The 22,149-nt window shown below is 48.2% G+C and overlaps 1 protein-coding gene across 1 annotated transcript in view; it reads left to right on the forward strand.

Annotated features, from left to right (window-relative positions):
* IQGAP1 (IQ motif containing GTPase activating protein 1) overlaps window positions 1-22,149 on the forward strand; it is an 82,625-nt gene that overhangs the window by 40,121 nt on the left and 20,355 nt on the right. Inside the window, exons 6-18 of the mRNA XM_049783284.1 lie at window positions 5,997-6,064; window positions 9,210-9,323; window positions 9,690-9,868; window positions 11,141-11,225; window positions 13,156-13,319; window positions 13,458-13,542; window positions 14,310-14,473; window positions 14,754-14,914; window positions 15,938-16,062; window positions 17,955-18,118; window positions 19,687-19,777; window positions 19,948-20,115; window positions 20,772-20,914. Of these exons, the coding sequence (XP_049639241.1) occupies window positions 5,997-6,064; window positions 9,210-9,323; window positions 9,690-9,868; window positions 11,141-11,225; window positions 13,156-13,319; window positions 13,458-13,542; window positions 14,310-14,473; window positions 14,754-14,914; window positions 15,938-16,062; window positions 17,955-18,118; window positions 19,687-19,777; window positions 19,948-20,115; window positions 20,772-20,914 (1,711 nt within the window). The remainder of the gene's footprint in view (window positions 1-5,996; window positions 6,065-9,209; window positions 9,324-9,689; window positions 9,869-11,140; window positions 11,226-13,155; window positions 13,320-13,457; window positions 13,543-14,309; window positions 14,474-14,753; window positions 14,915-15,937; window positions 16,063-17,954; window positions 18,119-19,686; window positions 19,778-19,947; window positions 20,116-20,771; window positions 20,915-22,149) is intronic.

A 22,149-nucleotide genomic window follows, 5' to 3' on the forward strand; every position in this document is an offset into this window, starting at 1 on the left:
TCTACACTCAGAAATCGCTCCTGGCAGGCTCGGGGGACCATATGGGATACCGGAATTCGAACCAACAACCTTCTGCATGCAAGGCAAACACCCTACTTCTGTGCTATCTCTCCGGCCCCTGTCTCTTCTTTCTCTCTTGATTTCTTTACCAATGCTACAGGCACATTTTTAAGTTTTGTTATTGTAGTTTAGTTTAGTTTTTTTGGTTTTGTTTGTTTGTTTGTTTGTTTTTTTGGTGTTTAGGTTCTACCTGTGTTCAGGGCTAACCATTGAGTCTTTGTTCAGGGGTCTCTACTGGCAAGGTCCAGGGGTCCACGTGGGGTACCAAGGATCAAACCCAGGTTGACCCTGTACAAGGTAGGCACTCTTCCCAAGGTAGCCACTCTAGCCTGGCTGTTGCTGCCGAGTTCTTTGCTTTCTGTGGTTAGACAGTACACACAACTTTCTGTCTAGGTGTCCCTAGAAAGTGTTTGCATTAGTGTCTGAATTTTTCACTCGTATACTGTATTGTTATAACAGAATGGGGAAAGGCAATGTTTAACAGAGAAAGATAAGGGAATTTATTTTCATAAGAGTAAGTTGTTTGGGCCGGGCGGTGGCGCTGGAGGTAAGGTGCCTGCCTTGCCTGCGCTAGCCTAGGACGGACCGCGGTTCGATCCCCCGGTGTCCCATATGGTCCCCTAAGCCAGGAGCAACTTCTGAGCACATAGCCAGGAGTAACCCCTGAGCGTTACTGGGTGTGGCCCAAAAACTAAAAAAAAAAAAAAAAAAAAAAGAGTAAGTTGTTTGATTCTAGAGGCAGAGTATGATCTTTCATTATTCAGCTAGTGTTTCTGTGAAATTGACATTTTACTTGGGATATAGTATTTTTTTTGTCTTCTGTTTGTTTGTTTAGGGGTCACACCGGGTGGCGCTCAGGGGTTCCTCCTGGTTGTGCACTAAGAAGTGACTCCTGGCAGGTTCGGGGAACCATAGGGGACATGGGGATTTGAACCGCGGTCTGTTTTGGTTCCACTGCATACAAGTCAGGCGCCTTAGTCTTTAGACCATTTCCACTCTGTATGGATATAATATTATTTTTAATTATTATCTCTTTGGGTGTTTTGGGGGGTGGGCACAACAGGCAGCGCTCAGGGATTACTCCTGGCTCTGCACTCAGAAATTGATCCTGGCAGGCTCGGGGGACCATATGGGATTAAACCAGGTTTAAACCCAGGGATTAAACCCAGGTTCGACCTGGATTGGCCACATGTAAGGCAAACACCCTACTTCTATGCTATCTCTTCAGCCCCATTAAATTATTATCTTTTAAAAATAATAAAAATCATATACATTTGAAAATTTTTATTGTTTCATTTTAGTTTTAAGAGCTGAAATGGTTTTATATGAAACCACTATGTCCTTTTTGTAGTTGTTCTTGTGTCATACCTGGTAACGCTCAGGCATTACTATTGGCAGGAACAGAGATTGTATATATAAATATAATTGAGCCTAAATCAGATTAATTTTGAGTATTGTGCTTGGCTTAGTGTTGCTTGAGGTCTGTCTGTGTTGATAACCTCATGAGGACTGCACCGATAATGGGCACCTGCATTTGGCTGGCACAGGGACTAGGCTGGCAGGAGTCCTGGTGTTCCCTGAAGTCTGTACAGCATAGCCCAGGTCTCTCTTGGAGAGGGAAAGAGTTGTGGGGTCATCCACTGAAGGGGCCAGAGTGGGAAAGGGGAGAAGGCAGGTCCCACATGCTCCTGGGTCGTGAGAACGGCTGGTAACAGGTGTTCTGGAGGATCACTTTGATTTCTTGCCTCTCATGGAGTCTCAAGGAGCAGGTTGGTGATAACATGGCAAGTGGGAAATGTTGGCAATTACTCTTCTTCAAGGCTCTTCTTACTATAAGGCAGTACTTAAGGGCCCAGAGCAGTAGTACAGTGAGTAGAGTATTTGCCTTGCATGTGGCGGACCCGGCTTCATTCCCAGCACCTTACACAGTCCCCTGAGCGAGCACCTCTAGGTTATGACCCAAAAAGATAGTGCTCCAAGCAGCTCCCTTTGCTTGGACTGGGCTCTAGGCCCCCTTTTGGAAATCAGTGCAAACAGACTTTTTGTTTGTTTTTGGGCCACTCTGTATTGCTCAGAGGTTACTCTTGATTCTGTGCTCAAGGATCACTCCTGGCAGGCTCAGGAGACCCTATAAGATGCTGAGAATGAAACTTGGGTCACCTGTGTGCAAGGCAAGCGCCCTCCTTGCTGTGCTATTGCTTCAACCCACCACTTGACTCTCTGAGGAGAGCCTTAACCTTTTGTTCATCTGAGTGTGTTTCTATGCCTTTTCCATTCTAGGACATTTTATTTAAGAACTGGTTTGGGAATTAAATAGGCCCAATAGTCCTTTATCCTCAATTCAGAAAAGAACTGTATGAGTTTAAATTTAGTTTATTTTTTAATTGTTTTTGGTTTTTGGGCCAAACCCAGTGACACTCAGGGGTTACTCCTGGCTATGCACTCAGAAATTGCTCCTGACTTGGGGACCATATGGGACGCTGGGGGACTGAATCGTGGTCTATCCTAGGTTAGACAAACAAGACAAAACACCCTACCGCTTGCACCACTGCTCCCACCCCAAGTTTAGTTTATTCTTATTGGCAAACTCTGATTATTGAGGTTATCTAAAATATTTAATATAATTTTGTGTATATGTTTTTGCAGGGAAGTAGTACATTTTATTATGAGCATTTCCTCAAGACATTCTATCTTTTGGGGCCAGAGAGATAGTACAGTGGTAAGGCATTTGCCTTGCATGCAGCCCTTCTAGGAAGAATGGTGGTTCGAATTCCAGCATCCCAAATGGTCCCTAGTGCCTGCCAGGAGCTATTTAGTGCAGAGCCAAGAGTAACCCTTGAGCACCACCGAGTTTGGACCGCCCCCCCTCCAAAAAAAAAAGGCATTCTATTTTTATGTCTTTAGTATTTAAAAGTCATTTTATTTAAAACTTTTGAAGTAAAATAGTTTTATTTTGAAAAAAAAAAAAAGTAAGGAGTGTTAAAGGAGAGAAAAGGTACATATTGTAGTCTATGATGTGGGTGGCAAAGAATGTGCCCCAAGAAATGTTTTAAATACTATTTATTTTGTAAAGCCCTTCTATTATCTAAGAAATCCTGGGGCATTCAGATAAGAAACCTCGGCCTCTACCTGCTCAGCCCTGTTGAGCAGCCTTTACTAGTAATCTTCCCTATCTATGGAGTGATTTATTTGAAGCTGCTGCGCAGTCAGCAGAGAGTATCAGAACCCAAACAGACTGGGACAGTTTTTTTTCTTCTGCCTAAGAACAGCTTAAATAAAGAGAGAGAAATGTGAGTTCCATTACAGGCCCTGATAGGTACCTGATAGCTTACTTGAAGATAAGCTTGGAGGGACACAGTAACAAGATCGGGAAGTGATGTTTACTATTACGAGTTTTAAAATTTCAGCTGTTGAGTGTGATCGGATGTCTGAGAGGCCGTTATGATTCCCTTTCTAGTGCTAGCATTCCTGGTCATGAAAAGGAGAGCTGGCCTCCTCTTCCTCCTTGTAGCCCACCAGCATCTTCCCTGACCAGGGAAAGGCATTAAAGCCAATTCCCGGGCTGTGAGAGGGACATTACTGATTTTTTCATGAAGTATGGCAGCCACTTCCTGTTTTAAAGGAGAAATAAAAGGGGGCCAGAGAGATAGCATGGAGGTAAGGCGTTTGCCAGGAGCGATTTCTGAGTGTGGAGCCAGGAGTGACCCCTGAGCACTGCTGGGTGTGACTCAAAAACCAAAAAAAAAAAAAAAAAAAAAGAAAGAAAAGAAAAGAAATAAAAGAAGGAGAAATTCCTGGAGAAAAAGAATTTTACAATTTTAGAATACAGACAGAATGTGGGAAGAATATATAAGGAAAAATTTTAAGTAAAAAAGCAGGTTTATTTGAAAGAAGGGGAGGGAGAGGATAAAAAAGAGAGAGTAATCTCTCAAGAGAGAGCACAGGGACAAGAGCAATAGCACAGTGGTAGGGCATTTACCTTGCACTTAGCCAATCCGGAACAGACCCAGGTTCTATCCCTGGCATCCCATATGGTCCCCAAGCCTGCCAGTAGCGATTTCTGAGTGCAGAGCCAGGATAACTCCTGGTGGCACTGTTATCCCCCCCAAAACAACAACAACAGCAGCAGCAAAAGAGAGCACCGGTTTCTCTAAAAGGGGAGAGAGCCCCAGCACACAAACCAGTGTGAAAGTCCAGAAGTCCACCTCTCAAGAGGGGACGTGAAGGTGATGTGCTTGGGCACATGTGTGCCTATGTAAGGAAACATGTATGGAAAGTGACTTGCTATTTTGCTTTGGAGATTATTGAATAGATTTTAAATCTTACAAGAGAAAAATTTCATAGTTCTGTCTTGATCATTTTACTCTAAAGAAAGCACATCAGGGGTCAGGGGCCAGGTGATATAGCACAGTGGGGCGAGCACTTGACTTGCGAGCTTCTGACCTGGTTTTGGTTCCAGCATGGCATATGGTCCCTGAGTGCAGAGCCAGGAGTAAGCCCTGAGCACAGTTAGATGTGGCTCAAAATCAAAAACATTTATGTTTTGTTTTGTTTGGGGCCACACCCGGCAGTGCTCAGGGTTTACTCCTGGCTCCACGCTCAGAAATCACTCCTGGCAGGCTCGGGGGATCATATGGGATGCCGGGATTTGAACCAATGACCTCCTGCATAAAAGGCAAACGCCTTACCTCCATGCTATCTCTCCGGCCCCAAAAACAATTTTTGATAAATCAATCAATAAAACTTCTTCAGTTACCCAAACTAACCTGTGTCTTCAGTGATATGATCTCCTTTAATTGAGTTTTGCTGTGTGAAACTTTTTTTTTTTTTTTTTGGTTTTTGGGTCACACCCGGCGGTGCTCAGGGGTTACTCCTGACTGTCTGCTCAGAAATAGCTCCTGGCAGGCACGGGGGACCATACGGGACGCCGGGATTCGAACCAACTACCTTTGGTCCTGGATCGTCTGCTTGCAAGGCAAACGCCTCTGTGCTATCTCTCTGGGCCCATGAAACTTTTTTTTTTTATCTTTTTTTTTCTTTTCTTTTTTTGGTTTTTGGCCCACACCAGGTGACGCTCAGAAGTCGCTCCTGGCTTGTGGGACCATATGGGACACAGGGGGATCGAACCACGGTCTGTCCTAGGCTAAGGAAGGCAAGGCAGGCACTTCACCTCTAGTGCCACTGCCCGGCCCCAAAACAGTTAAAATGTTCTTTTTTTTTTTTGGTTTTGGGGCCACACCCGGCAGTGCTCAGGGGTGACTTCTGGCTGTCTGCTCAGAAATAGCTCCTGGCAGGCACAGGGGACCATATGGGACACCGGGATTTGAACCAATCACCTTTGGTCCTGGATCAGCTGCTTGCAAGGCAAACGCCGCTGTGCTATCTCTCCAGGCCCTGAAACTTTTTTTTTGTTGTTTGTTTTGATGCTCAGGGGTTACCCCTGGCTATGTGTTCAGAAATTGCTCCTGACTTGGGGGACCATATGGGACACCAGGGAATTCAACCATGGTCCATCCTAGGCTAGCCAGGCAAGGCAGATGCCTTACCACTTGCGCCATCGCTCTGGCCTCAGTGTGTGAAACATGTTTATGGGACTTTTCTGAAATTTATTGGCCACAGGAAGATACGCTGAAGTAAAGAGAGACCTGGTCTATGCTCATTTTCATCTGGCACATTGGATTTGTGCCATCTGGGCCTTGACTTGTTTTCTGTTGATTTCAAGGCCAGTGCATTTGACATTACAATATGTAACTCTTTAGAATGTTCTATAAAATGCAAAGGGGCTCCATGACTAAGTGTGGTAACTGCAAAGGGAGGCACAGTGGAGTGCTGAGAATGTGTTTGAATATATGGGTACCTTCTGCTGACGGTCTCCTTGCTAGGAGCACTAGCGAGGTACAGCCAGGAGCCTAACTTTGTCCATTTGTGTCTTCTAGTCTGTACCTGTTTAAACTAGGCCTGGCTCCTCAGATCCAAGACCTGTATGGAAAAGTCGACTTCACAGGTAAGGGATCACGGTTGGGACAACCTAGGTGCAGCAGCCCTGGGCTTCAAAATGGAAGACAAGCACTCACAGGGCTCAGCATATGCCTCGCTTGTTCTAAACTCTGAACTTGAGCCCTGGGCCTCCCTACACTTCTGGGCTTTGGCCCTGATGGCCCAACTCTGTTGGGAGCAGCACGTCACCCAGCCCTAGGTTTCCCCGAACACCCTTCTGGAAGGCCAACCAATAAGAAAATAAAAAGATCGGGGACTGGAACGATGGCACAAGTGGTAGCGTGTTTGCCTTGCATGCACTAACCTAGGACGAATCACGATTCGATCCCCCGGCATCCCATATGTTCTCCCCAAGCCAGGAGTGATTTCTGAGCTCAGAACCAGGAGTAACCTCTGAGCGTCTTGGGGTGTGGTCCAAAAACAAAAGAAAAGAAAATAAAAGAAAAAGATCAAATTAATATTAAAAATTAAAAGCAGGGGCCGGGCGGTGGCGCTGGAGGTAAGGTGCCTGCCTTGCCTGCGCTAGCCTAGGACGGACCGCGGTTCGATCCCCCGGCGTCCCATATGGTCCCCCAAGAAGCCAGGAGCAACTTCTGAGCGCATAGCCAGGAGTAACCCCTGAGCGTCACAGGGTGTGGCCCAAAAACCAAAAAAAAAAAAAAAAATCAAAAGCAGAATGAGTGATTAGTTTGTGGTAGTGTGGCGGGAGAGCCTCAGACTTGACATTTCAGGCTCTGATCTCCGTTATGTCAAGGTATGATAATCCACAAATCATGTGGACCTTAACTTTTGTACCTCAGTTGGAAATTCTGCTAAGAGATACAATAACTAGGGGCCGGGCGGTGGCGCAAGAGGTAAGGTGCCTGCCTTGCCTGCGCTAGACTTGGATGGACCACAGTTCGATCCCCCGGCGTCCCATATGGTCCCCCAAGCCAGGAGCAACTTCTGAGCGCATAGCCAGGAGTAACCCCTGAGCGTTACCGGGTGTGGCCCAAAAACCAAAAAAAAAAAAAAAAGAGATACAATAACTAAATAACTAGTAAGTATTAATAGTATCAATTCTTGGAAATGGAGAAATAGTACAGCATGTAGGGTGCTAGCCTTGCATGCAACTGACCTGGGTTCAATCCTGGCATACCATAATGGTCCCCTGAGCCTATCAGTAGTAATTCTTGATCACAGAGCCAAAAGTGACCTTTGATCATCACCAGGTATCTCTCCAAAACCTAAGAATAACAACAATAACAACAATAATAATAACCAATTCATAGAGCCAGAGAGATTGTATAGCCTGGGTTCGATTTCAGCACCACTTATGGTCTCCTGAGTCCTGCCAGGAGTGATCACTGAGTGTAGAGTCAGAAGTAAGCCCACGGAGAGATAGCACAGCGGCATTTGCCGTGCAAGCAGGCGATCCAGGACCAAAGGTGGTTGGTTCGAATCCCGGTGTCCCATATGGTCCCCCGTGCCTGCCAGGAGCTATTTCTGAGCTGACAGCCAGGAGTAACCCCTGAGCAACGCCGGGTGTGGCCCAAAAACCAAAAAAAAAAAAAAAAAAAAAGAAAAAGAAAAAGAAAAAGAAGTGGTAAGCCCTGAGCACTATTGGGTGTGCCCCCCCCCAATACCCCAATACCAACTAAATAAAATACTTAAGTAGGTGGAACAAATTTTGCAACATAATATTAACATCTATCACTAAATGTTTGGCTTAGGTTTAAAAAAACCCTCATAGCAGTTTTTCCCCTTTCCTTCCAAAAGTATCTGTTATGAGTAAAGCAAACTGAGGGAGATAGTGCAAAGAGGACTGTTTCATTCATTCTAAGATTCATTTTATGTGGACTTTATTTTTGGGTCTCATCCGGCAGTGCTCAGGGATTAGCCAGGTGCTCAACTCCTGGCTCAATGCTCAGAAATTGTTCCTTGTGGACTTGGAGGGACCATCTGGAATGCTGGGAGTTGATTAAACCCCAATTGGCCATGTGTAATGCAAGTGCCCGCCCCACTGTACTATTGCTCCAGCCCTGAGATTCTTGAAGAGATGAAATGGGGGACACGGGCCAGAGAGATAGCATGGAGGTAAGGCGTTTGCCTTTCATGCAGAAGGCCATTGGTTTGAATCCCAAATGGTCCCCCGAGCCTGCCGGGAGCGATTTCTGAGCGTAGAGCTAGGAGTAACCCCTGAGTGCTGCCGGGTGTGACCCAAAAACAAACAAACAAACAGACAAAAGAAATGGGGGAGACCAAGACAGTGGTAATGTGAATTAGTGATAATAAGGATGCAAATACTTTAAACCAGTCACTATTTTGTGGACCTAGGAATTAAAAAGAAATAGTAATAAACTTGTTATCTATTAATAGTTTTCCTCTCAGGGAAGTTGTCCTTCAGCCTGGGGCAGGGGCCAAGCCTGATGTGTAGTTTATCAGTTGGCTTCCTGCCTTTGGAATGAAACTATGTAATAGCAGTAGGAGTCTGGAGTATGAGGATTGAGATAACCCCGGCTTCTGATTCTCTTCTCTCTGTACTCCCTTTGAAGCTCTTTCATTGGGGCCAGAGCAATAGTTCAACATGCAGATGACCCAGGTTCAATTTCTGGCACCGTAAATGAATCACCCAGCCTCACCAGTAGTGATCCCTGAACTCAGAGCCAGGAGTCAGCCCTGAGCAATGTCCATTCATAAGTTCCTGGAAGAAATGCCACCAGTAGCCAGTTACATAAACTCATTTTTTGGGGGATTTCTTAGTTACTTGTTATGCTCTTGTTAATAGCAACATGGTTAAGATCTGTTGATATTATTGACTTGCGCCATGTGAGTCAGTATGTCGAATGCTTTCTGGAGGGTTTGTTTGTTTGTTTGTTTTGGTTTTTTTGGTTTTGCATCACACCCAGCAGCGTTTAGGGGTTCCTCCTAACTCTATGCTCAGAAATCGCCCCTGGCCGGCACTGAGGACCTTATGGGATGCCGGGATTCGAACCACCATTCTGCATGAAAGGCAAACGCCTTTCCTCCATGCTATCTCTCCGGCCCCTGTCGAATGCTTTCTATGTATCCCATCACGATGCTAGGAGGTAGACAACACTTGTTTGAGGCTTGTCTTTCTCTGAGTCGTGGAAAAGCCTTGACATTGCTTCCCCGGGTCTTGGTCCTTGTAGAAGAAGAAATCAATAACATGAAGATCGAGCTGGAGAAGTACGGGATCCAGATGCCTGCTTTCAGCAAGATTGGTGGTATCCTGGCTAATGAGCTCTCAGTGGATGAAGCGGCATGTAAGAGAGACTTTCTGGGAGTTGTGCAGTTGCCGAGTCCTCAGGAGGGTTCTGGGTCACACGATGAGATCCTGCAGGCCAGCAGGCTCTGTTCTGGACTCTACTCTGGACCCCCCCCCCCATCTCCCTCCAACTGTCAAGCTTTTTCCCTAAATACCCACTAGACCCTTGTCCATTACAGGGGTCATGTCCAAATCCAATCCCAAGGGCTTGTCCAGGGGGCACGATCAGGTTCAATTACCATTACAAGAGGTTAACATCATGTAAATCAACACTCCAACCTAATGGGTCACCATGCTCTGTGTGGAAGAGGGGCTGCCATGTGCCCCATGTGTGTGTGACCAACTAACTATCCATGTCCTTCAGTGCACGCTGCTGTGATCGCCATTAATGAGGCTGTGGACCGAAGAGTCCCTGCAGACACCTTTACAGCCCTGAGGAACCCCAACGCCATGCTCGTGAACCTTGATGAGGTTTTGGCCTCCACCTACCAGGATGTACTTTACCAGGCCAAGCAGAATAAAATGGCGAATGCTAAAAACAGGGTAAAAATGAAATACCAGTTCTACATGATCTATATTCTTTTACCTTTTCATGCAACCCCATTTTAAAACACGAGTTTTATTGAGGCATTATTTACATACAATAATGTCCACATTTTAAGTGTAAGTTGACGAATTTTGACAAATGTGTTTGTCATAGAAGTTACCAGGTCGCCTCTTGCAGTTCACCTTACTACCCCGACATCCTGTCCCTGATCCCTGCCAAACTATCGTTTTAGTTTGTAGTAGCCACTTGGCCAAGAGAGAGGAGAGGAGAGAGAGTTAGAAACAAAGTATACTTTTTATTCCAGCATGGAACTTCAAGTCTGCCACTACCCAAGAGTTTTTTTTTTGGGGGGTGGGCATGCATCAGCCAGAGGAGCCTGGAGGAGGTCTATAGATCTGAGTTAGATAAAGATAGAGGAATAAATACAAAGCAGGCATTCCCCCTGTGGACCTTGGCCTGCGCTGCTCTGGTCACTATCCTGGGCCCCCTCCCCCTACCCAATTGTCTAAGTTTTTCTTTTTATTCCTGGCATGAAAAAGGTCAAGGGGCATGTCCAGGTCCAACTGTCATTACAGTGGGTTATCCAAGGGGTATGTCATTTGTTATTATATCAACAATTGTTTATTGTTTGTGTATTTATATGTCTTTGGGACCACACCAGCATTACTGAGGGTTTATTCCTGGCTCTGCAATCATAGCTCCCTCCTGGATGGCTCAGGGGAACCTGTGAGATGCCTGGGATTGAATGTGGACTGGCTGAGTGCTAGGCAAGCACCCTCCCCACTGTACTATCTCACTGGACCCTGTAGTTTGCATTTTCTAGAATTTCCTAGAAATGTGTAGTAAGCCCTGAGCACAGCTTGTGCGGGCCCCCAAAGCAAGCAAATAAACAAGACTTGACGAGTGTACTTGCCTTTCTTTAAATAAGTGGTGGTACAGTGGGATATGGCCAGGTGACAAGGTGAAAGCAGCCTGTGATCAGAGTAGGCACTGAGCCCCAAGAGAAGGACAAACTGGCCCCCATAAGTAGCAGCCTGAGGACAGTCCTGGGTACACTTGCTGTGATCAAAAAGGAGCTGATTGGGGCTCACCCACCTGCTGATCTGCCTCTCGGGTTGGGATGTCTTCCGGTGGCTTCTCCTGAGGTTTCTGGGGCCCTTGGAAGGGTCTGAGCCTTCCCTTCTCTGGGTCTAGTACCGAGCGGATCATAGGCCCTGCTGTGGTATAAGAATCCTGAGCTAACTGGATTTCATTTCCCTCGTCCTCAGACAGAAAACTCGGAGCGGGAAAGAGATGTGTATGAGGAGCTGCTCACCCAAGCTGAGATCCAGGGCAATGTCAACAAAGTCAACTGTGAGTGCAGGGGCCAGCCCAGTTACTTCCTGCTGTGCTTCCCCTTCTCTGTGGTGATCAGGAGTACATGCACACTTGTACACACAAATGCACACACACACAAACACACCTGGCTGTGGTGCTCTCGGGGAGTCACGTCAGCTGTGCTCACTGAGACTCACATCGTTTGCTCAGTGCTCATCGGGGATCAAACAGCCTTGCCATCTTGCTCACCCATCAGTCAGTCGTGTTCATCAAGATTGTAGACCTCACCCGCCAGGCAGTGGTGTTCCTCAGGATGCTAGTGCTCACCCATCAGTCAGTGATGTTCCTCAGGATTCTAGTGTCCGCCCATCTGTCTGTCAGTGATAATCATCAGGATTCACACTTCTTTGTGGACTTGCTGGTAGGAACCATTCGAAGCTCCAGGTATGGTAGGCAGCAGTGTTGCCGGGATCCATCCAGCTCAGTGAGGCTGGCAGTCCCAGGCCTTAAACTCCCAGTCCTCCACCTCAGCTTTTTCTGACACTGCATATCCCATATTTTAGAGTCCTTTGTAGTTTCAGTTTTGTATTCAAAAAGTATTACAAATCATCCAGGAATAAACAAATAAAACACTCCTTTTTGTTGTTGTTGGGCATGATCGCCAATGCCCCGAGGTTACTTCTGGTTCTGCTCTTAGGAATCATTCCTCATGATGCTTAGAGCACCATAGGCGATGCTGGGATTGAACCCAGGTTGTCTGCATGCAAACCAATTGCTTTATCTGCTGTGCTTTCTCTCCGGCCCCAGAAATAATCATTCTTAACAATTTTATGCCCATCCTTCAGAGCAGAATATTGAAACAACACAGATCACTCTATGTCAGCTTTGTGTATTTGTGGAGGCCTACCTTTGAGAAAGGAATTTCTTGAAAGTTACAGTTTCATGTTGTTTCTCTCCTGCTCAGTCACATGCACTGGTTCTTCATTACTTGCCAAACAGATGCAGATCCTTCTCTAGAAGAGTTCTTGCAGACTTGGCCCTAGAGAACCCCATTTGCCTAGCTGTTACTTATATCCATTCAGGTCCTGGGACTAGTACAGGTCTCTAGGAAGCAGTGTGGTCTTCGGCATGGTGAACTGATGCTGGCATTGCAGCCTTAAGAAACCCCTTTCTTCCCTCTGTATGTTTTTGTTTGTTTCTCTGTCTCCATGGTCAGCACCGTGAGGCTAGAGCTCTTGGGCCAGCTTGTCCACACCTCTGTCCACATGTGTCAGACGGCAAATGTTTTGGGGGCAAGGGAGTGGTTAGTTGGCCCATAGTGATTGGGAGGAAGTAAGCAGTGTCTTAGATCTGTCCAATTCTGCTACAGAGAAATGGACAAATGACATAGGAAAAAGTAGAATGGCCAGGCACCCCAAACCCCATTTCCTCCAGGTACTGAGGGCTCTCAGAGAGGCAGGGGTGGGGTGGAGATGGGGACTGTGTCTCAGTGTGACAGAGCCCTTCCCAAAGTAGTTTCTGTCTGAGGGGATCCTTTCTCATAATGATTTGGCATCCTAGCAGGCATGTAGGCACACTTGGTACAGGCTGATGCTTCATAATGCCCCCCACATGAGCGCTAGGGCAAGATTTGGGGCTGCTCGTGGCAGTGCTCCTGGGCCATGTACCTGGGGGACAGAAGCGGCTCTGTGTGCTAGGAGCAGCCTGTGAGCCGTCACCAAGCTCTTCGGGAAGCTCCAGGGCCGGTATGCAGAGTCAATTCTACCTAGCCAGTTGCCTGTTGGGAAGTCCCATGCTCCATGCCTGACATCGCTTCTCCAGGCCCAGACCATGTTTCGGGGCCTTCAAAACAAAGGCCGTGCTCTGGCCCTGATCTGAAATTGGGATTGGCTGGATTGGGAAAGGAGGAATCACCCACACTGAGGCCTGACATCAACTTTGCTGGTGTCACCTTTACCTTCCTCAGCCGTGGCTGCAGTGGCAAGCGTGGACAGTGCTTTAGACCAGGGATCTGTGCCAGCCTTGCTGAAGGCCCTGCAGTCCCCAGCCCTGGGCCTGCGGGGGTTGCAGCAGCAGAACGGAGACTGGTACCTGAAGCAGCTCCTTGGGGACCGGCAGCAGAAGCGGCAGGTGGGACATGGGCTTGTGGGGAGGGTTTTCTCCATCTTTTGGGGGGGTTGGTTGACTCACTTTTAGGGGGCTCTGCTTCAGCAAGGGCTGCTGGTCACAGGCTGCTGTGGCTTCTCACTGAGTTTCTGCCTCCTCCAGGGTGGCCATGCCGATCCCCTGCAGAAGGAGGAGCTGCAGGTTGGAGTGGATGCTGCAAACATCAGTGCTCAGCATTACCAGAGAAGTAAGGGGCTTTTGTGAGGGCCAAGAGGATCATTGGGGAGGAGGTGGCTGTGTGTCCCTGGGCAGCCTGTGACTGGGCCTGACACCCCTCATTCTCTCCCACCCCGAGCCCACTGACCAGCACCACCTCTGACGATCTCCCAGTCTCCCAGTTTTATAAGCAGTAATGGCTCAGGTGGGACAGGGAACTGGAGGAAGTGAGTGCCTAGGGCTCAGCTGGCAGAGGGGCATGGAAAGGAGGCTCCTAATCCAGGCATGAGAAGAAGGAGGGTGAGACTGATGAGCCTGAGGAACAGGCAGAATGAGGCTTTTTCAGCAGGCATAGGCTGTGTTATATAGGAAAGGAGCTGTAGAGTTGCAGGAGGCTGGTGTTGTGTTTGGGACTTTAGGGGAGAGGTTTAAGTGGAGCCTAGAGGGTAGATTGGGGTGGTGAGGTTGAAGAGGCTTTTTAAAACAGCTTAGTCATTGTTTTGGGGGCCACATTTGGCAGGGCTCAGATACCCAGCTTGATGCTCAGGGACCATGCAGTGCAGGAGATCGAGTCTGGGGCTCCTGCCCTTCAGCTGCTGACCCAGACCTGACACAGCTCTGTAGACCGAGTTCAAGAGCTGCCCAAGTCCCCTCAGACTATGAACACTGCATTCGAGAGATGAGGGTTCAGGGTAGGCATCAAGGCAGGCTCCCTGCCACACAGCCTCCTGGTCTGTGAGCCCCTCAGCACCCTCAGGGAGCACCAATTCACTGCCTTCCTGCTCTGCTTTCTGTCAGGACTGGCTGCAGTGGCGGCCATCAATGCGGCCATCCAGAAGGGGGCTGCTGAGAAGACTGTTCTGGAGCTCATGAACCCTGAAGCCCAACTGCCACAGGTGTACCCATTTGCCGCCGAGTTGTATCAGAAGGAGCTGTCCACGCTGCAGCAGCAGAGCCCCGAGGTAAGCAAGCCCAACCCAGCTGCTGCAGGGGATGGCTGGAGGGAGTGGAATGCAGTGCTTGGGCCACTCCTGGGTCTGAACTCAGGGATCACTTCTGGCTGGGTCAGGGGACCAAATAGAATGCGAGGGATTGAACCTGGGTTGGCTACATGCATGGCCAGCTCCCTCCCTGCCGTGCTACTTCTCTGGCCCTCTTTATTTTTCCTTACAAGAAATTTGGGTTCTTAGGGGTGACAAAATATGTAACCTTCCATGTTCCGCCCTGGCTCCCTCCCATTAGCATAGCCTCACCCATCCTGAGCTCTCCGTGGCGGTGGAGATGCTGTCCTCGGTGGCCCTCATCAACAGGGCACTGGAGTCTGGGGATCTGAGCACAGTGTGGAAGCAGCTGAGCAGTTCAGTGACGGGCCTCACCAACATCGAAGAGGAGAATAGCCAGAGGTGGGTGCCTGAGATGGGCGGCGCCTGCTCGGGTACTTCCATTACCTTGTTTCATTAGGACTTTCATGTGACCTCTCTCTCTTCATTTTTCATTCATTTAATTCTTGAGTGTGTGAAGAATTTTTAGTGGCTATAGATGTTGTTTAAAACATTGAAGAGGAGGCTGGAGCAACAGCACAGTGGGGAGGGTATTTGTTTGCCTTGCATGCAGCAGACCTGGCTTTAATCCCCGGCACCCCATATAGTCCTCTGAGCCTGCCAGGTGTGATCCCTGAGTGCCACTGGGTTTAGCCCAAAAACCAAATCAATCCAAACCAACCAAACAAATAAATACATAATAAAACATTGAAGAGAGGTCAGACAGCAATAAGACAGCAGGCAAGGCACTTGTCTAGCTTGTGGCTGACCCCGGTTCAATTCCCAGCACCTTATTTGGTCCCCAAACCCATCAGGAATGATTTCTGAGCTCAGAGCTGAGTGTATGCCCCAAGCACCACTGGGTGTAGCCCAAAATGAAAGAATTAAAAAATTAAAACATTGAGGATACTTGTGAAGTAACTACTCTAGCTTCTGTCTGAACACAAGCAGTAACACTTCTTGAATGTCCCTCAGACCCAGTCTCTTATCAAACTTCTCCACTGTTCCAGAACAGAGGAGTTCCTTTATAATGATATGCTCTAATTAGGATTGCTGTGTGTCCCTCGGGTGTCTTTTTGTTTGTTTTGCTTTTGGGTCACACCGGTGGCACTAGAGGTTACTCCTGGCTCTGTGCTCAGAAGTCAGCTGCTGCCTCTGACTAGAGAATCAGTCTTACATCAAGGGGAAGCCATGTGGCAAACTGGTACCACTGAGGCACATCCTGGCATTTGTTTACTTGGCTTCAGGGGACTTAGTATGTGCCTTTTTGGTGGTGCTCCATAGCTTTCTTGTTCGTGGACACTTTGCTCCCAAGTCTCCTCATTCCTGTTATTCCTGTTATTCTGAAAAGATAAAAGTGTTATCTTTTTGGGGGGCCCGGGACAGGTATCTCGACGAGCTGATAAGACTGAAAGCTCAAGCACATGCTGAAAATAACGAATTTATTACATGGAACGACATCCAAGCCTGTGTGGACCAGGTGAACCTCGTGGTGCAGGAGGAGCATGAGAGTGAGTGGTCACCCTTCCCCAGGCCTGGCCAGTCACACTCTGTGGAGCACCTCACCATGGAGATACTCCTGGGAGGGATGATTGGGGGACAACATTGAGACTTCCCCACAAATATGAAATCTAAAAACATGGTTGAGTACTATTTTCAAAACAACTAGGCAGCTGGTTGGGTGGGGCCCAAAGGGCTAGAACTCATGACCTGCGTAGAGGGCCCTGGGTTCGACCGGCCACCATGTGGGGCCCTGAACGCTGTACTGGGCACCTCCTAAGCACTGCTGGGGATGGATTGAACACACAGTATAGGAACTAGAGGTTCTGACCAGACTGTTTGGGCTTAGCCCTGTCAGTGGCCTCATTCCACTCCTCTTAGTTCCCCAAAGGCGTCAGAATCCCCAGGTGACCCACTTCCTGACAACTGGGTCCACACTGGGGCTCCCCTGCTCTCTCTGGTTCAGTGACTGGCTAAATCTCTGAATTGTGAGTCTCGCTTCACTGGAGTCAGGACCAGTGAGTGTCCCTACTGCTCCTGTTTCCTTAGGGCTGTTCCCAGCTGTCGCCTGTGTCTATTACACACACCCTGAACTCTGAACTCTCTTTATGGGACTGAATTCCATTTCCACCCCTCCCTAGAAATAGGGAAGCTGGGCATGTGCTCAAAACCCCAATCTTTTCTCACATCCAGTGCCAGCCCTGCCTAAAACTACCTGGGGGCCTCTGGGATGATCCCAGGAATCACAGCCGTCTTGAAACATGGGAAATTTATAAGGTCTAGGAAGAAGCTCCTTCTCTCAAGCAGGAACAGACTAGCCAGTGCTTTTTTTTTTTGGTTTTTGGGCCACACCCGGCGATGCTCAGGGGTTACTCCTGGCTGTCTGCTCAGAAACAGCTCCTGGCAGGCACAGGGGACTATATGGGACACCAGGATTCGAATCAACCACCTTTGGTCCTGGATCGGCTGCTTGCAAGGCAAATGCCGCTGTGCTATCTCTCTGGGCCCTAGCCAGTGCTTTTATATTGGCGCTATTTCTACTCAGCGGGGTACACCTCAGTCCTTACCAACAGCCTTTACAAGGGTAGCGCAGAAGGGTAGTACAGTGGGGGCATGTTTCGTTGATGTAGCAAAAGGGCCTTGCCTCGCAGTGGGGAGGTTCTCGGCTGGGATTCTTTGTCCACTGCTTGTTTGTCTGGGATCCTGGAACAGACATCCAAGCCTCAACTCCTTAACTGTCAAGTACTGAATTAGGTGAATTTTAAAGAATTCTCTACCTCTAAACTTTTGTGTATCGTGCATGTTTTTCATCACACTCTGGGATATACCTGAAAGCTATACTATAGAGTCAGTTTCATCAAAATTATTATTAAAAGAGAGGAATTAAACATGAGAGAATTTGGGGCCGGAGATACAGCATGGAGGTAGGGTGTTTGCCTTGCATACAGAAGGACAGTGGTTCAAACCCCAGCATCCCATATGGTTCCCTGAGCCTGCCAGGAGCAATTTCTGAGCGTAGAGCCAGGAGTAACCCCTGAGCGCTGCCGGGTGTGACCAAAAAAAAAAAAAAAGAGGACCTGCATTTTCAACAGGAATATGGATACCAAGGAGTGCACTTGATGTAAAACAAATACTGGATTGAGAATTGAAACTTTGAGGCTCCCCTGGCAGTACTCAGCACAGTTCGGTGAACAGATCAAGACCCATGGCTCCTGTGTGCAAAGCTCCTGCATGCAAAGTACTGCTGCCCCACCTGGAGAGAACTTGCAGTGCTACTAGTGCTCTGGGCTCAAACCATTGCTCACACACTGTTGTGACTTGTGGTAACTCACAGGCGCCCGTGCAATGTCTGGAAACATTTGCTTTCTTACTCTGTAAAACATTCTTTGCCTCTCATTTTTAGGGATTTTGGCCATTGGCCTGATTAATGAAGCACTGGACGAAGGGGACGCCCAGAAGACACTGCAGGCACTGCAGATTCCGGCAGCCAAGCTCGAGGGAGTCCTCATGGAGGTAGCCCAGCATTACCAGGACACGCTGATAAGGGCCAAGAGGGAGAAAGCCCAGGTGGGTGACCTCAATGCAACAGCCTTTCTGCTGAGGGAGAGAATGGACATCTGTCGTGATTCACCTAGTGACTTTTATTGGGTGTCTTTTTGTTTCGTTTTTGTTTTTGTTTTTGGGCCACACCTGGTGACGCTCAGGGGTTACTCCTGGCTATGTGCTCAGAAGTTGTTCCTGGCTTGGGGGACCATATGGGATGCAGGGGGATCGAACCGCAGTCCGTCCAAGGCTAGCACAGGCAAGGCAGGCACCTTACCTCTAGCGCCACCGCCCGGCCCCTTTTTGGGTGTCTTTACATCTCTTGACAGTAAATGCTCTATCAAAATAGGAATGACAGAAAAATGACTGTTACCCAAGCATTGGTTGTGGAAGTTTTTAGCAGTGAGCTGCTCTGTGCTTGGGTCAGGGGAGTGGAGCTGTAGATGACGTGAGTCCAGTCAGAAGCATTTCCTTTCACTGTAGACGAGGTCTCAGTTCATCTGGGGTGGAGGAATGGGGGGATGAGAGGAAATTTTGCTGGGAGCTGTCCAGCTGGGTAAATGAAACAGAAGTGGGATGGTCCTTTCTTTCTTTTTTTTTTTTTGCTTTTCGGGCCACACCCGGCTATGCTCAGGGGTTACTCCTGGCTGTCTGCTCAGAAATAGCTCCTGGCAGGCACGGGGGACCATATGGGACACCGGGATTCGAACCAACCACCTTTGGTCCTGGATCGGCTGCTTGCAAGGCAAATGCTGCTGTGCTATCTCTCCGGGCCCTGATGGTCCTTTCTTAGTCCTCGACTCAACTCTTAAGTTCCTTTGAACCATCTTGGGACTGATTTTAAAAATAATTCTCTGGCTTCCAATTTTAGTGAGCAAAATGTCTGAATTTAAACCTGGTCTCTGTTTTTTTTTCCTCTCCTGGTGTTGTGGGTGGATCTGGTTTAGGGATCAGAGTAATATTAGTCTCAAAATAAGCATTTCTTTCCTATGTTTTAGGAGAGTTTGTCACATGGTATTACTCATGAAAATTTTGTAAAATTCTTTAGAGCCGGTACAGCTCTGCATTTTTGACAGTTGTTGTTGTTGTTGTTGTTGTTGTTGTTGTTGTTTATAGAATGTGAAATTTCCTGTTTTTCATTTTGGTTCTATTCAGATTATCTTCCAATTTTCTTCCTGCCTCTCCTGCTCCAGGCCTCTTGGATAGCAGCTCCGATGTGTTGGGATGGTGTCTGTAGGGTTTTTCCATTTCCTTTTCTTTCCAAAGACCAGATCATTTCATATGACTGGATGATCTTTCTTCATGTTTGCTGAGGCTTCTGCTTGCTCAAATCTGCCAAGTCCCTCTGGTGTCTGAAAGGCAGCAGCTGGAGAGAATATTAGCTTCCATGAAAGTTCTGGCATGGAGGCATCTCTTGGAAAGTTTTGTGTGCCCCCATGCTCAAGGTTCGGGTCTCCAGAGGTTCTGACCTCAGCTTGAGGTTTCTCTCATAACTTTCCACCTCTTTCCTCCTTCCATGGTGCTGGCCACGTGACTCCTCATGTGCGCCCCTGTTTCCGGACTCTGACCATATGCCATTGTCATTGGTGTAGGAGACCCAGGATGAGTCGGCTGTGCTGTGGCTGGATGAGATCCAGGGCGGAATCCATCAGTCCAACAAAGACACGCAGGAAGCCCAAAAGTGTAAGTCCCAGTGGTTCTCTCCTTCAGTAGGGTGGCCTGGGCCTTCTCTCTCTATCCTACTCACCCAAATAGAGGAATTGGGGACTGGTTGGATGAGAGTTCATCAGCAGGAAGGAGGCATATAGGAGGCATGTCCCTAACTGGCCCACCAACATCTTCTTCCCCGGCAGTCGCTTTAGGAATCTTCGCCATCAACGAGGCAGTGGACAGTGGCGATGTGGGCAGGACCCTGAGTGCCCTTCGGTCCCCCGATGTGGGCTTGTATGGAGTCATCCCTGAGTGTGGCGGAACCTATCAGGCTGACCTTGCTGAAGCCAAGAGGAAAAAACTGGCAGCAGGTGAGTAGTGCCCTGGAGGACTGAGGAGAGGAGAATAGAGTACAGGGGAGAGGGAGTCTAGCCATAGGGGCAAATTGGTGTTCTGTGTGAGACTTGGGAGTGAGGCTTATTTTAAAGCCTTGAGAAGATCTGCTTCTAGAAGTGCCCCCCAAACCTGAGGGGCTTTTCCTAGGCCCCTCCTCAGCTGAACAGGAGATGCTTTGTCTGTTGTCTGCAGAAAGGGGGGTTGGAGGGAACTTGGGCAGTCATTTGCAGGTCTTTTTTGGATGGGGATGAGAGAACAATTTTACTTTTGTAGTCATGTGATGGTGCCAGGGGTCAAACTGAGGCCCCCACTGCAGCCTGTTGAGCCCTCGCCCTGGCCACAGATCTTCCGTCCAGATAGTCTCACACACAAGGATTTAAACAGTCCTCTGCTAGGAACACAGCCAAGGATCTTTGCCTGAACTGCATGAGGATTTGCTTTCTATAACATAGAAGGACAAGCGGAAGGCAACTTTACAAAATCAGGATTTAAGAGGAACTGGGGGTGCTCTTTGCTAACCTGCATCCAAGGAATGGGTGTTTGCTGCCTTCATGGCCTTTTGAACCCAGGCAGCAGATCCCTCAGCAGGAGCCACATAGATGACTCATTCTGTCTTTTCTGTATTTTCTAGGTGACAATAACAGCAAGTGGGTGAAGCACTGGGTGAAAGGTGGATATTACTATTACCACAACCTGGAGAGCAAGGCAGGAGGATGGGACGAGCCCCCAGACTTTGTACAGAATTCCAAGCAGCTCTCTCGGGAGGAGATCCAGGTAGGTTACTCATGCGTTCCTCTCCTTTTCTTTCCTCTCTCTTTCCTTCCTTATTGTCTAGAGCTGGAGAGGAGTGTTCCCAAGCTGATATTAGCACCAGATGTGTGACCTAAATCCACAGACTAGACTTAGGCTCTGTCATGGAATTGGAGAGAATTTTTGTTGTTGTTATTGTTTTTGTTTTGTTTTTGGCTTTTGGATCATATCCGGCAGCACAGGTGTTACTTCTGGCTCTCTGCTCAGAAATCGCTCCCGGCAGGCATGGGGAACCATATGGGATGAGGGATTTGAACCACCGTTGGCCCTGGGTTGGCCGCTTGCAAGGCAAACGCCCTACCGCTGTGCTATCTCTCTGGACCTGTTGTTGTTGTTGTTGTTGTTGTTGTTGTTTGTTTTTTTGGTCACACCTGGTGGCGCTCAAGGGTTACTCCTGGCTCTGTGCTCAGAAATTACTCCTGGTAGACTTAGGGACCATATGGGATGCCAGGATTCAAAACACCATTTGTCCTGGGTTGGCTGTTTGCAAGGTAAATGCCCTACCACTGTGCTATTACTCTGGCCCCTTAGAGAAAATTTTTTTCAAGAGGATTTTTCAGCTGTAGAGTTAATTCAGGTTGACATAGTGCCCTGCCAGATTTGCTGACTTCACTGCTGCTTGCTCCTACACCAGGCCAGGTATTCCCTCCGAGGCCAGCGTCCAATTCATCCTCCAAGGGCCACTCCTTGTGCCTACCAGTCAGTTAGGAGCTTTTTGGGAAGGAAGCCCCTTGACTTTGTCCCTGTTTATACTTTCACTCCAGTCATCCAGGGCCCATGGTGGAGTTCAAACTACTTTTCTGGTCCATTTGCAGTCTGGCCAAGAGATTCCTCCCCATAGCATTTTAGTAGTGGCATATGTCACAGTCCTGTCCCCAGTAACCCCAGGTTACCTGGTACAGTCAGTGTTGTGCTGGTGAATGGGTTGAGTGACAGCACATGAGCAAGACTGTCATTCTGGTTGAGGACATTTCTGTCCTCTGGATGTGGGAAAACCCTGGGCCTTCGAAAGTGGTGTGAAGTTTCCCTTCCCGCTCACATGGCCAAAGAATGTGTGTGGGCCTGGGAAACAGCAGGCCCTGTGGGGTGCAGTGGATGGTGCACAATCTAGCCTTTGCATGTCTTTAAGTTTTGTTTTTGGGCCATATTCAGCGTTAAATAGCTCTTTCTCCTGGCTCTACACTCAGGAATAACTCCTG

This window comes from Suncus etruscus, chromosome 11 (genome assembly GCF_024139225.1).
Source record: "Suncus etruscus isolate mSunEtr1 chromosome 11, mSunEtr1.pri.cur, whole genome shotgun sequence".
Taxonomy (NCBI): domain Eukaryota; kingdom Metazoa; phylum Chordata; class Mammalia; order Eulipotyphla; family Soricidae; genus Suncus; species Suncus etruscus.